The following is a 15653-nucleotide window of genomic DNA, read 5'->3' on the forward strand; positions in this document are numbered from 1 at the left end:
GTATTTTAAAATATATTCCTGTAGTTAGGATAAAAAATACATAAAGGATGTTTAGATTCATTCCTCTTTCGCGTCCACCCGTAATCACTGGTTTTCCGGACGCACCGGGACAGGTCAATAAAAAACCCGTTATCTTGAATGTGTATCATAATATAACAATTCCATTAAATTCGTTATTTTGGTTTGCGTTAAATGAGTGAATTGGTAATCAAAGCATTCAAGCTTTCGTTATGTTATTTACGATACATGTATATTTTTATACATGTATATTTTACATATGTGTATATTTTGTATTCATGTATATTTTTATACATGTATATTTTACATATGTGTATATTTTGTATTCATGTATATTTTGCAAACATGTACATTTTGTAAACACATTTATTGTGTAAACATGTATATTTTATATAAATGTATATTTTGAAAACATATATATTGTGTATACATGTACATTTTGTATACATGTATATTTTGACAAATATATTTGATGTTTTAAGATTTATTCAAAATGAAATAATTTCAGATTATAATCTGAAATTCTTCAATATTATTTATTGTTAGAAAAAAAAGGTTTTTTAAACAATTTTTTTCAAATAATGTTCAAAGTAAGGAAGTGGATTCATTTCAAATTAAAAAATGTGAAATTTATTAATTTGGAAGCTGTAGGCATAAAAAAATCCTAATGAAATTATTTTGTACACGAACATTAACTACTTAATCATTTTTTTTTTATATTTCAATAAAACATTAAATAGTCAGAATACATTAAATAACTATAATTTTTTTCTTAATGATTGTTTAACAAAAGGTTAATTTGTAACCGAAATGGAGGAAACTGTTGCAAATACTATAGTTTAGCTATGATTTATTATAAGCTTGATTTTAGCAACTATAATATATCGACGCCGGAAAGGCATAAGAGCGTAAGCGACAATTTAGTAAAAAAATAGTTAAATGTACAGTTTTAATCAGACAAAACTTCTAATCAAAAGGGTATTATTAACTCGTTTATGAGTAAATTGTCACTTGCGTCCTTTTGCCTTTTCGGTGTCGATATGACATGAAGGTATATTAACTATATGTTTGTATGATACCCGATAAGGGAGGTAAAGTAGTTGGTAATTGTAGAATTATAGTACTTTATACACAGCGATTAACTACTTAAAGAAGTAATTCAGTATAATAAGTAAGGTGGTTAATATATTGACCACTTCCAAATGACAAGGTTAAAATCATATTGAATTGTTCAACACCATTGGTCATAAAGCATTCGTTATATTATGTATATTTAGGTATAAATTTAAGTAATTATTTATCACTAACTATCGAACTCAAAACAATTAATCTTTCATTCCTATCGTCCAAATATTTTACGTACAAAAAACAATTCAAATTTAATTACGTAGGTGTGTCCAATAAATATTTTATTTGAATAACTTTGCATAACAAACATTTCGAATAATTTTTAGCGACATCCATTGTCATTTTACAATCATTTATAATAATTTTATAGTTATCAGCGTGATAGATAATGTTTAACATCAGCCATCATGGTATAATATGTAAAGTCGCGTTAGCGCATAATTGATTTCAGTTACTAACTGATTCAGTGAACAATTCTGTCGAGTTAATTGGTTGAATAGCCAATCAAATTGATTCAGTGTTCAATTTATTTTATCGATGCCACAAAAGGTTCAGTTATTTTCGTGACCAATTCATCCGATTTAGTAAACCAATCATGTGACTTAATTAGTTCTGCAACGATTCTAATTCAGACAGTAAAAAATCGGCCCAACTGATTGAATAATATTTAATTATAATTCAGTGATCAATCCAATTGGTTCAGTGTCAGATCCAATTGGTTAGGTGTCCAATACAATTGGTTCAGTGATCAATCCAGTTGGTTCAGTGATCAATCCAGTTGGTTCAGTGATCAATCCAATTGGTTCAGTGATTAATCCAATTGGTTCAGTGACCAATACAATTGGTTCAGTGTCCAATCCAATTGGTTCAGTGATCAATCCGGTTGGTTCAGTGATCAATCCAATTAGTTCAGTGATCAATTCAATTGTTTCAGTTAACCAATCCAATTGATTTAGTGACCAATATAATTGATTCGGTATTGAATTTAACTTATTCGGTGACATTTACAATTCGTTCATTGATATTTTTCAAATTACAAGTGTACTTTTACATTCAAATTCTTCAGTCGTCAAGTCAGTCGAGTTTGTTTCTCCAATCACAAAGTTTTCAATATAAGTGTTTCCGAAGGTATTGAATTTTACTTAAACAATTCAACTGAACGAATTAATGGAATATCGCAAAAAGTCGACGAATGAAATGGAACACATTTTGAAATGAGCGGCGGTATTGCCACATGCATATTTTATAGTAGTTACATTATATTATAATAATGAGTCGGTAAATTCTTAAGACTAATGTTTTTTACAAGACTGGCAGCACTGTTGTTGGTATCTCTGTACGCGGCACATGTTCATGGCGCGAACATTTTGGCAGAATTTAGATGAGTCTTTGCAGTCTGATTCTGGAAACAAAACATTTTTTTTTCAATGTTTAACGTACTAAAAATCACATTTTAAAGTTTGACAGTTAAAATAAATACAAAAATGCATCGCCTCTGGTGTAAAGGAGATAAAACAAAGGTTGGTATATGAGAAAAAAGTAAAACATAAATGTCTGGACGGTGTTAAGCCCAATAAACTTGAGGGATACATCCAGAGATTCTCCCAGGATTCTCCATAGGGTCTTGCTTATAAACATTTTTTGATGTTCTCTAGATAACACAATTATGTTGAAACTGGAAGCTAAACGTCCAAATACTAAGAGTTATCCTCATTGGCTCTGTTTATTTGTGTAATTGAAAAAATATCATTTGAGAAATTTTACTTGGTTGGACATGGACAACCAAGTTGGCAAGTATTGTGTACAGGTAAATTAAGTATGGAGGTTTTACTGAGAGTTATAATTTATCAGTTGAAAACCATTCCACACCGGAGGGGGTAATATACATACCCCAAACGACAGTTTTGTGTGATAATGAAATTTTTTTATTTATTTAAGGAGAAAACACAGATACAGACTGTAATTAAAAGATATCTTTATAAAATAATAGCTTGAGAATTCGCCTGCATCCTAACTATTTCTGACAGTTTGACTTGGTAGATAACAATTTTAAATATTTTTACGTGTTCTTATAAGGAAAAAGTTTAAAAGAAAATTATTTTGTGTGTAGACAATGCTCAATGTCAAATAAAAGTGTACAAATATTTTTTTATGTAAATTTAGAGATAAATCACAAAAAAGTACTAAAAGTATAGTGAATGATGTATGTACAATTTTTTTTAGTTTTTTTTAGGGAAAACAGTTGTCTTTGTTACATCACATGCTTTGTAATTTAGATAATCCTAAAAGGTAATTGATCTGAATAATAAACATATTCCGCTCCCGTTTTTGAATATATTAAATAATACCTATCCGATTCTGACGAAATTACTCTCCCATTCCTCCCCCTGGACCCCAACAACTTTAAAAAAATCCTCGCTGCAAACAAGCCGCAAGTGAGGACGTAAAAGGTGTGTTGTACTGGAAATTAATAAGTATTTGAGTTACGTTCGATTTTGTACTCTTTTACTATTTGCATTACATAATTAGTGATTGCTGGGAGGAGGTAGGCGATGTCTAGATAAAACGATAAGTAAAGAAAAAGCAAGTAATATCTGGGTTTTACTGGAAAGGGCAAAATGAATCTGAAGAGATACGATCGCTCCGCGATCTATGGGGGACCCTAGCACCCCTCTTCAGGTGATGTGTGATTTTTAACTTCAGGTACGTAAAGGTTGAAAGCCTTGCAAGATTTTTTGCTGTTCTTACTTTCATTGTGCTGGCAGGGTGCAGTGTTGCAGGGGCGCACCACGGCGGGCCGCGGCCGGTGCCTGCAAGCGCTGCCCGCAGGCCGCCGGGTGCCGAACCACACGCAGCGGAGTATTCGGTAGCGATTGCCCTGATGACCGCACGGTCCACCACACTAGAAATTAAAAAAAATATATTCGACTTGGTCCAATAGACCAGTCACTGGCAAAGTGGAAGCCAAGTGAAGCAGAGGAAGGTCACCGATGCGTTGGAGTGGTCAAATGTCACAGGTGTCGCGATGTCTCCAAGAAGTACAGAACCGCGAGGAGTGGTGATCCTCGTTGACCGATGGCGAGAACTGTCATTGTGCCAGCTTCCGAAGACTCTTTGTGTAACGAGTGTCTATCTGACGTAAGTGTTGTACGAGACAGATATCACAATAAGAGTGTGCAAGATTGTCTAGTCTCTCGTAGTTTTAACCTGCCATCCGAGATATATTGTGTAAGATTAAGAAAGGGACGCTTAGATGGTTTGGGCATGTAGAGCGAATGAGCGAAGATAGGAGTGTAAGGAGGATGTATGATGCAAATGTGAATGGTAGCAGAAGTCGGGGACGCCCGAGGAAGACATGGCACGATCAAGTGAATCAGATACTCGAGTCGGGCCATGTCAAGAGTCAGAATAATAGAAGAGTATGTATGAGACGATGTATGAATGTGAATGAGGCAAGGAGTGTGTGCCAAGACCGAGTTGTTTGGCGGTCCGTCCTCTCTGCCTACCCCTGCGGGGAAACGGCGTGATGGTTAGTTAGTTAGTTAGTTAGTTCATGTACAGATTATTGACAATCTGTCCCGTTATCCCAACATAACACTAAAATCTCAATGTAAAAGGCAATACAAAGGCAAAAACATTTTGCTATAAAGGTGTTTGGAAATCAGGTTCTCCCTTATTTTTGCTATAGTAAGGGCAATCTTCATCCAATAGAATGCCGCCCACATCTCCGTGAAACTAATAATGTTAGTTAGGGAGGCTTGAAGCTATGAAGTATAGCGCTTTCCCAATGATTAAATCTTCTCCTGAAATATCAGTTAGATATTCTGATGTTTGTCATCCTTTATAATGTGATTTATTTATGATGTGACCAAGATATTAACTTAATTTAAAATTTGACTTTGAGTTAATTTTAATCAGCAGTTTCGTATCTTTTACACCACAATGTGATCAAGGTATTACAGATTCCATTATATTTGGACATCTGCTATATCCTAGGTAGCAGTTTAAGAGGTTAATCATAGATAGGACTGGTAACGCTGAAACTATTCATATTGCAGGGAATAAGATTTAGATAAATAAGAAGCGAGCCCAAAATCAATCCTATCACCCGATAATAAGAATAAATACATGTACGAACGTAAAATACTTGAGACACATTTTTAATCAAGACCTATTGCACGATGGCGATATCGAATGACAAAAGAGAAGCCTAAGCATAGTGTCTAATATGATTGCCAGCAAATTTTGCAAATGCAGCAATACTGTTAAAAAATATTGTTCAACGCATTCTGTACCGGCCTGTATAGTATATGTGTGAGACATTGTGTCACTACCGAACTTGCACGATGGAACGACGCCGAATACAATATAATGACGCCTGTAGAATCATAATTGGATACCAAAGATACAGCCGCGCATCGAAAATGTTCACAGAATTAGGACTAAATGGATTTGCCGGCCTGATGAGACACCGGGTCACTGAAGCCAGGATGCGGCTAATGGCCTCCGCCAATACGGTGGTGACCGTAGCCTACCAGCACCAAGCGCCACTCCTGAGTGAGCGCTGGGCCCAAGTTCACTCAAAACCACGCCATAGTCAATTGACAGTTAGTTTTGCTAATTTATTTTACTTTATCTATTTTAGCATTTTAAAATTTTTATGTACAAAAATTTGTATGTCTATAAGGGACGTGTGGGATTGCACTAACCTCCCCATATCCTAAAATAAAAATTATTATTATTATAAATAAAACCATCTGAGTTCACTGTAATCTGTCACTAAATTATAGTCCAGAGTTTGTTGAACTACTGCAACAACTTCTACAATTTTGCATCTTTTGACCATTCGATGAAAACTTCCCTCGGTAACCATACACATAGAAAACTTACTGATATGAAATATTGTCAACTTATTAAAAATCTGATCAACTTATCTTTTTCCTGTTAAAAATGGGACTGCAGGCCTTCAGTGAAAGAATTGAAAGAGTTCTAAGTTCTAACAAAGTATCAGTCAAAAGCGAATGTTTTATGAGGACAGCGGAACAAGTGTTAATACAAATACCGATATTGATATTAGCATTGTCGCATTCTGCCATGATGTCTATTATGAAAAGAACATGTGTTCCCGATATATTCTGAATTACTAATATTATCAGGAAGTAGTCATGCTATCACTTTTTTAACAAGATCATTTGTATAAATTTTAAAGACGTGCAAACGTATTTTTACTTGCTAAAGCAAGAAGTGGCAAGAGTGACAGTTACCTCTGACCAGTGGTCCGTCTTCCAGACCCCCTTGCACTTGTCGTTGTAACACTCTTGCCTGTGCTGCGGACGCTGATCGTGAGGACACTGGGAGGGAGCCACTCCCACTCCCTCACCGCTCACACATTCAACTACGCGCCTCTGCATCGCTGAAATAATAAAAAACACAATTATTTCTCTATTATCATTTAAGATGATATTTCATATTATTGTGAACATTCGGAATCAGGCAAAATCATGCAGTCTTTATCTAGATGGCAATAAGGTTTAAATTTCCGCTTAACATCAGCCACCTGTTTTGATTTATAAAAAAAAAAAAAAACGCCATTTTATTTTTGTTGTTTTTGTTTTTGTTTTAGCGACTACATAAAAAAAATTGTACATACATAATATGATATCAATTTATGTATAGTAATTAATTGTATTTCTTATTCCTCCTTTTTTTAAAAAAAAGGTCAGAGACGGTTTACACGTAGTTCCCGTGAGCACTTAAGCCATAGGCCCATTGTGCTATTTCCCATTTTAACTCAACCCTTTAACAACAACCCAGTCCCTTGATGCTCATAGCCATTTACATAAATGATAATAATGAAAAACAATGGTAAATAAGCAAATTTAACGGTGAGGAACAGTTGTAACGAACCTGTGTTCCAATCGAAGCATCTAGCAGTGTTGCACGATGACCATTCTTTAGTCAGCCACGAGGGACAGTCTTCTTGACCACACTTCTGCAAAGTGGCAGGCGATTCCAGTCCGGCGTCTTCACAAAGTGTGGACTCTACGTCTTGTGTTGTGTTTTCTAAACGAACCTAATAATTGAAAATATATGAATAAATATATAGGTAAAAGAATATAATTTTAACCAAAAAATAATGCTTGTGGTTTGGGGTTATAGAAGTCGTAATGTCTATTTTATAGGGCAAAATAATTATTAAGGAGAAACCAAAGATAATCTTTGATAGACAACATACAATCTGCTAGAGTTGGACCACGAAAATATACGAGCAATAACTTCCCAAACGATCTCCTCATTAAAAAAAATAAATAGTCAGACAAATACATAATATACAAGTATAAGTAAAATTAATCATATTGTTTTTAAACACGAATTTCGTTTCCTTCATTAAGACCAACCGGTTTCGCTTAACAGGGTACAAATGAAACTAATAGAAAAAAAGTATTATGTGTGCTTATACATATAGAGTGATACAAAGTAAAAAAAAAATAGAATAAAGAAACTTCGAGGGAAGCATGAATCAAATTATTATATAGTAACATAAAGAAAGAAAGAAAGAAAGAAACAGAGACAAACCGTCAACTGAAGAGAGGATTAAGGGATAATAGGGAATTTTAACTTTTAGGAAAATATACCAAATACTAGGCTAAATATATATAAAAAAGGTGAAATATTAGTTACCATGCAACGAGCAGCTCTCATTTGAAAACCGCTCCCTCCGCAGGTAACCGAGCACTTGGACCAGTCTGTGATAACCCACTCGAATCTGATGCTATCTGCCTTCCCCTTTCCTAATACTGTGATAGATCCTAGACCATCTCCGTCGTTGTCATCTTCACCCAGAGTTGAAAAACTGAAATGATAAAATTATAGGTAGAACCCACTTAAGAATACATATTGGTTCTCATGTAACACGATTAAAAACCATTTTTATTTTAATAAAACTTATCACTAACCGGAATCCTCCCATTTTTTCTTTAGATGTTGTGTGTTCCTGAACGGTATCAACTGAATTACTGTCTTCATCAATACTGTTATCAAACTTTGCTGTGCTCTTTCTAAAAATGTTTTCATCGGGTAGTATATTAAAATCGTCTTTATTTGTCTGCTTAGTGCTATGCCCTTGTTTTATTTCAAGGCTCTTTCTAAATACAAATCCAGAGTCTTGGCTACTGATGCGTCCACCACCAGGAGTAGTTTTGGGATCGTCGTTGTAGTCATTTTCTATTGTGAAGTCGTCTTCAGCTGTTGTCGGGTCTTTTTCAGATGTTGTGAAGTCTTTTACGGATGTTGCAAGGTATTTTTCAGATGTTATGAAGTCTCTGTTAGATGTTGAAAAGTCTTTTTCAGAAGTTGTGGATGTTTGGTCATAGTTCCTGATGATGTTTGAAGATGTACTGGATCCTGGAGACTCTTCGGATCTATTGTCAGTGATAATGTTGATGTCGCTGATCATCCTGTGGCCTCGCGAATTGCTGAAGGTCTGAAATGGCCAAAGCATCTGCACATATCATTATAACATGTTTTTGGTGAGAGGAATTTTGGAAAAGTAATTTTCTTCGGCTTGGGTAACTAAAAACAGTTATGTTAAGAATATTATAGAAATTTAAGGCGATAGAGAATACATAGTATTCTAAAGTAAAAAGTATTAATTTGTTTTATCATTTTATTTAAGTGCATGCAAACTTTAATATAGTAGTAGTTACTGCAACATATAACGAATATATCTTGCAAACATTAATTTTGTGATTTTTGGGGTTCAGGCATTTTATTTGAATGTCGTTATTTGAGTATTACTACAGCTGTGTAGCACCACTACATATAATAAAAAAGTTTCTGGTATACTGAGAAAATATGGAACGAAAATTATAAAAAATATTACCTACAAAAAAAATCATGCAGTTCATATTTATTAACTTAGTAAAATTATATTTAAAAAATTTGCCAGGCAAGCAAAATCAATTGGTTAAAAACGTTAAATAAGTTTAGTGTAGCCAGGCGTTTAAATATGTGTGAGAATATTGAACACAGCTTTTTGGGAAGCGTAAAAGAAAGATAATAATATACAGTGAATGCATTTTTACCTATGTGTTATATAAGTTCAATTAGGTACGTAAATCAATCCAGGCATTGTAGGAAACAAACACAAATCACACTTTATAAAATATCATACACATCTAGAAATCTATCACAAGACAGTGCAATATTAACTAAAGAGTGAATAATTAACTTTTACGTTGTATGAAAAGGGGTCCATTTGGAGAAATTATTTATCATCATGTCTTATTTTGACAACATTGTGATAAACTCATTACTATTTTGGTTCTCATTTGGGCCAGAAAAATAAATATCTTCAGTACGTATTTGTATTCCATCATAATAGGAAGTCCTTGTTGAATATTTTTTTATCCTCGAAGTTTTTACATTTCACTTAAAAATGGTTCTAGTTAATATAGATTGTTAGATATATTGACGATGATAATGTCGACTTTTATGTGAGTAAAATGAGTACCATTGAAAATGCTCGAGGAAAAATTTAATCCTACAAACCTCACTGTACCAAGAGAACAATATCAAAGTTATTTTCAAAGCAGGATCAAATATTTTTGGGTTTAATTCAACTAACAGGAATTTGATAAAATGAGCTCAATTTTGATTAGACTTGTTTTCAAAACCAAGTTTATCGATTTTCAAACTGAATTAATTTTCGTCAAATAAATACATCGAAATATGAGAATCTTTACACCTTTACCAAGAAAAATGTTGAATTTTTAGATGGGAATAGTTAATTTGGCATAAAATCCTTGAGGAATGCCCGGTAATACCCCATACCGAGAAGACTAGAGGATTGATTGATTCAGATTCAAAACATTAAACATAAATATTGTAAAGTTAGACCCAAATGAGATCCCTGAGGAAGCCCTTTTAAAAATGTTTTAAGAGGATTCTGTGAAAAAATAAATGGTATCAGAGCTAAATATTGAATAATTTCGCGTGCAGGTATTTTCCGTTCAAGACCCTTCTCACCTGGAGGTTTGAGATGAGCCTAAGGAAATGAGGCATTGGCCTGGCAGCCGAACTAGCAACCCCAACTTCCTTAATGTCTCCTGCGACGGACATTTGCGAAGGAACAGCATCCTCCTTTATATTGTGAGCGTCCAATAGCAGCAGTGAATAGTTATTAATACATACACTTTTAGGATTCGAGTAAAGGCGTTATTTAAAATGTTATGTTAGTATTAATAAATAATTATTAGAATACAACACAGTCAATGTTATCAACGAAATAATTAATACAAAGTCGTTCAACTTCAAAAGGTTCTGTGAAATACAATTTGCAATGTTAGTGGGCGTTAGTTTTACTAAAACACATGTATTAATTAAACATTTGCAGTTTTGTGATAATTAAACAAAAAATCTTAAACGGGGTGAGCTACGTACGAAATATGCACAGCTTTATTGGATGAAATTTCAAAGTTAATTCAACCATTTTCAGCTCACAACTTGAATATTATCAGGAGTTTTAGGAGCTTTGAAATAGCAATATTTTTTTTCCATGAAAATAAACTATTTTTTTTGTTCCGCATTGCCACTGTTCGGAAAGAAACGCAGGTAGAAACAATCACTTATTTAAAAAAGTCAGTCCGTTGGTGGTATGGAAATAACCTACCGCATTGTGGCCAGATCCTTCCTTATCATTATAGTCGTCATCAGGTGCTGGATAATATCTCATTGGCATCTGCGATGTTGTCTCCATCTAGAAAGATTAAAAATTTGAGCTGGTCAATATATAAATAACCCCTCTGTGGTAAAAATCAACCCCGCATTTAAAATGTAACCTAGGAACCTCAGTAAAAGTCAAGCTATGCCAACATAAAAAAAATGTTTCTCTTGATTGCATACTAAACTTCCCCTGATAATGATTATTGCCACTTCAAATATTTATTTAGTTTTACCTCTCGCTCCCTCTCCTTTTCCCTTTGTAGTTCTCGTTCCCTTTCCCTCTGCTTTTCTCTGTTCCTCTCCCTCTGTTTGAAGATGGACGACTGGTCGTTTCCTGGTCTTTGTTCATGGGATTGGTCTTCGCTCCCGACGAAGGGTCGGTACCGAGCGTCGTTCCTGAAACTCAAGAAGCCCTTATGTATTTACATCTCCAATTTAGAGATTCGAAAAAAAAAATTCTGGACGGTTTGAGGACGTTAAATGAAATAGGTGTAGAAATTCAGATTGGTACCAGTGAAATGCACTAGTTTGAGGATGACCGTAGTATGGAAAATCTGGTTTGGCAAATAATAAATTGTGGAACAAAGGTACAAACATTTTCATTAATAATATTGCAAATTATTATTTGGTTGATTTTGTCACTGTCAATTACGAATTATTTACATTTTAATAGATCTGCCAGCTTTTAAGCTAAGTTGTAAAATAAAATGAAAAATAGCTATTTAAAGATTATCTGTAAATGTGCTACCAAAGAAACAGATTCTTTGCAAATTACGTGTTCAACATAATTTTTAAGTGATAACTTTTTTAAATTTGGCATTGATGCATTTATGATTAGATATGAACCTAAAAAGAGAAATTCATAATAAATATTGATATAATTTGAGCATTAGATTGTTTTATAGTCGACTTTTTAAAATAAAATAAGATTAAAATGAACCCCAGAAAGAATTATTGAAGGATCAAAAAAAATAAAGATATAACAAAGAAAGTCTCAAAACTTCATTAAAAAGCTAAATAAAATTAATACTTCTAGATTTCTCAACTGAATTTTTGACGGACGAACTTAATTTAATCATAAAAACACACCTATCAAAAGAATCGTTTGGGTCCTCAAGCGGATTGGTCTTCTGCCTTTCTATCTCCTCTGAACTAGGAAATTCTCCAGGTCTTGGCTTAACAGTCAGGTTCAGGTCTGCTACGGATTTTCCTGCTTCACATGAATACTTTCCGGCATCTTGAAGCTTAAGATCTTGAATTCGAAGGGCTCCCTGGAAAATAATTTGCATTTTTAGATTGATTGACTCTAATAAAATCTAATATAGTTATTCAAATTGGTCAGTGGCCGTTTGGTATTGGGTTATTCTCAACCCAACAAGGTGAAATATGGAAGACGATAAAATGATCCTACACAATGAGTACTTAATTGAGTTATGCAAACCGCATACTTATCAAATAATAATGTTTTCCAGGCAATCACGGAAAACAACAACATACCTTCTTGGAAATAGCGAACTTTTTGGATTTGGTGAGGTAGATTCGGTCTTTGGCCCATTGGATTTTAGTCCGATTAAATTTCTTCACGGGACATTTTATTTTTACTTGAGTTCCATAAAAAACCGTCGCCGATCCTCCAATTTTTAATGTAACCTGTAACAAGCCAATTAAAATTATTTCAATTACTTTCGTTTTATAATCTTCTTATGACCATTTCAAGCAGTTTAGTATTACACAATATTGTAAGTTCTTTATTTTTCTAGTACAATCCTTTTTTTCCTATCCAAGTGATTAGATATTACTTATTCTAATTAAGACAACGCTAACCATCAACGTTGTTATCTCTATCATTGAAAATGTATTTATGATTTTAATGTAAGATTTTCACCACTTCATTATTCTTATGAAATTCAGTGTTTTCTTTGTCTTTCTTATTGCGCCTACTTTTGGCAGCTTTAAAGTGTTCATACAGTATCCATTATCAATAACCCTCTCGGTAACACGTCTCAGTATTTTATAATCATCGACCAAGTACCTACATACATTATAATTATAACATATTCTGACCTTCTTCTTTTTTGGATCATGCTGAATGTAGGTGGTCTCCGACGTGATGATGGTGGGTGTAGAAGTGTCCTGGACACATCCCTTGGTGTGGCAGGGCTTGGAGGCGGGCGGCTTGCTCGACGGACACATGGACTCGGGCCTCTCAACCACGTGGGATTGGGCCATCACTTGCTTGCATTCCACCTGAAAACAAACTTGTATTTAGGCGGGTTTATTGCCTAGTGGCAATTTTTTCCGACGTACCTCAAATCATTCCCCATTGAAACTTTTTATTTATTTTTCAGGCTTTTCTTCAATGCAAGATGGGTATCAATGAGAATACCAACCTTGTTTTAGAAGATATTTTTCATCGTACGCATAGTACGATTCAAAACCGATCAAGTGAATGAAGTATATACAGAATGATTATAATATGTAAACAGAAAGATTCGTTTACAAAATGAACAGAATAGGACCTAGGACAGAACTTTAGGGAAGTTCAAAATCAATGGGAGTTTCAGGTGATGTACATTGATTGAAAGTTATTGAGCCTAATTGTCCAGAGAGGTAAGAAATCGTCCATCGAAGTACATCACCTTAACACCTCCTTGCGAAACCTTGTCAACACCCTGTCGGTGCCTTGTCATAATCTTGTAACCACCTTGTCATGGTGACATCTTACCTTCCTCTCCTTGGCGCCACCTCCGCAAGGCTTGTTGCACTTGGACCACTGGGTGGTGTGCCACTTGACAGGACAGTCGAGCACGTTGCAGTATTGTCTGTCCGGCGGGGAGGGTTGGGGACACATACTGTTAGGGACTATCACGGTATTCCCACCACCTCTGGTCACCTGGAATACCAAAAGACCATCAACATTGAATATCTTAATAACGGAGATTTCTGGTCGTATAAAACAAATAAAAACTCTTGAAAGGTAAGCACCATGTCATTAGAAAAGCATTCTCAGTTAAAATTTTTGTAGATCGACGCAATTCTTTGCAGATTTTGACGTCATATCTAACATGCGCTATGGAACGAGATGCTGTTTGTGGTGTAGTTATTTTTTGAGTCTGAATGTTCATGGGAGACTTAAACAATAAAATTGATTATTAAGAAAAATAAGGGCCGTATTATTTGATAATTTTGGATCTAGGTAGGATCAAAAGTTGGATGGATGAATAGTCAGAGTTGTTATTATTTTAAAATTCCTTCAAATATATGTGATAATGTATGTTTTAAAAAAATTAATACAAATAAAAAAACGTATTAGTAAGAGGATAAATTTTCTTAATCCAGCATCAAAAAGTCTGTTAGAAAAGCCTATTTATAAACACGAAGAAGGTGAACAATTTAAATATGTGCATAAATTCAGTGAATCTTAAGTAATTGATTAACACACCTCATGAATGCAGCTGACTTCTCTTGTCTGAATTCCGATTCCGCATGATTTGGTGCAAGGAGAGAAGTCGGAAAAGTTCCACCTGAAAACATATTGAAAATTTGGGTAGTGAAAATCCTCTCTATTTGACAATGAGTAGTTACATATAATTCTCTAAAATGCGGCGTAAAGAGATTTGTATTTTTGTACCTTGGTGGGCAGGGGTGGTCATTGCAGGTCCTTATTCGGTTTTCTGGCTTGGTTTCAGGGGCACACATATAAGGGGAGGCTATCTTGTGAGTATCATCCCTAACACAGTTCACAATCAGCTCCTGAAAAAATAATGTATCAAATAAATTAAAATATATTTTTTTCTATTTACAAAATCTTTTACAAGTACACAGTGAGACTAATAATTTAGACATCGATAAAATCGGTAAAAGTAGAAGTTTAAATTGATTTTTCTCAACTGAAAAATGTTTGCGGTTTAAGATTGAAAGTTAAGTTCTCAATCGGATAAATAATAGTTTACCTGAACACCTCCAAGGCAGGAGGCACTGCAGTGAGTATATCCTTGCTCTTTCCAAGAATAAGACTTCCCTGGAACTCCAGCCCCTACTCTGATATTTGCATCACCAAAGCTGGAAGGCCTACTGGGAAAAAAATAGGTTTCGTTACTTTAAGTATTCTAAAATGTACGACGTTGCAAACTAACATCACACCTTTTGTGGATGGACCCCCACACAGATCTGTCTTAGCACACACTCCTAGATTTACTTCAATTCATACTTTATGTTTATGTGACACCTCACAAGAGCGTCCCTGCCTGTGCAGTGTACAGACAGGGGAACTATGTCACCACCCGGTTGGGCGGCGTTGTGAGGCGGAATAAGGTAGGGGCTGTAGGAAGGGATTTGTTAATGCGGGCCTTGAAGAGGCTCGGATTATAGGAGGGAGGAAAAACAGATGCCAGTACTCGTTCCACATACTAGCCGACTTACACAAAAACGAGTCGTAAAAACGGCCCGTTCTCATGAAGCCAACGTCCACCGTGAACGGGTGTTCAGCTCGTGTCCGTCGAGTTTCGGGCACGTGCACCGGTGCATCAGTAATCAATGCTGCTAGCTCCTTGGAGCAGGCTCCATTGAAATACCTGTAGAACAGACACATCATGCCTACATTGTGTCTATGCATTAGAGAAGGCAATCGGTCTGTTAACAACGGATTGTCAATCAGACGGATCGCTCTCCTTTGCACAGATTCAAGCAGGTTACTCATACATACTCTAAAAATAATAGGTTAGATTACAAATGATTGTTTTTTTTGCTTCACATTTCTTCAATGTTCTATTTTTTTGCTTTAT

At 34.8% G+C, this 15653-nt stretch overlaps 1 protein-coding gene across 4 annotated transcripts in view; it reads right to left on the reverse strand.

The window, feature by feature from the left end:
- Nucleotides 1-608: 608 nt before the first annotated feature.
- Nucleotides 609-15653, reverse strand: part of nolo (ADAMTS-like no long nerve cord) — a 789822-nt gene continuing 774777 nt past the window's right edge. For 3 of the 4 annotated variants that reach the window (XM_089646552.1, XM_089646550.1, XM_089646551.1), the window contains 16 exons: nucleotides 14823-14943; nucleotides 14501-14622; nucleotides 14312-14393; nucleotides 13595-13762; nucleotides 12934-13116; nucleotides 12367-12519; nucleotides 11959-12140; nucleotides 11103-11271; nucleotides 10817-10903; nucleotides 10174-10287; nucleotides 8103-8647; nucleotides 7828-7999; nucleotides 7054-7219; nucleotides 6411-6559; nucleotides 3895-4048; nucleotides 609-2548 (listed from right to left, as the gene is read on the reverse strand). In XM_089646552.1, the coding sequence (XP_089502678.1) occupies nucleotides 2439-2548; nucleotides 3895-4048; nucleotides 6411-6559; nucleotides 7054-7219; nucleotides 7828-7999; nucleotides 8103-8647; nucleotides 10174-10287; nucleotides 10817-10903; nucleotides 11103-11271; nucleotides 11959-12140; nucleotides 12367-12519; nucleotides 12934-13116; nucleotides 13595-13762; nucleotides 14312-14393; nucleotides 14501-14622; nucleotides 14823-14943 (2677 nt within the window). In that variant the 3' untranslated portion in view covers nucleotides 609-2438. The remainder of the gene's footprint in view (nucleotides 2549-3894; nucleotides 4049-6410; nucleotides 6560-7053; nucleotides 7220-7827; nucleotides 8000-8102; nucleotides 8648-10173; nucleotides 10288-10816; nucleotides 10904-11102; nucleotides 11272-11958; nucleotides 12141-12366; nucleotides 12520-12933; nucleotides 13117-13594; nucleotides 13763-14311; nucleotides 14394-14500; nucleotides 14623-14822; nucleotides 14944-15653) is intronic. The other variant, XM_089646553.1, reaches the window with a different exon arrangement.

Source organism: Hesperophylax consimilis, chromosome 24, assembly GCF_061612785.1.
Source record: "Hesperophylax consimilis isolate HC1 chromosome 24, BYU_Hcon_1.0, whole genome shotgun sequence".
NCBI classification, from domain to species: Eukaryota; Metazoa; Arthropoda; class Insecta; order Trichoptera; family Limnephilidae; genus Hesperophylax; species Hesperophylax consimilis.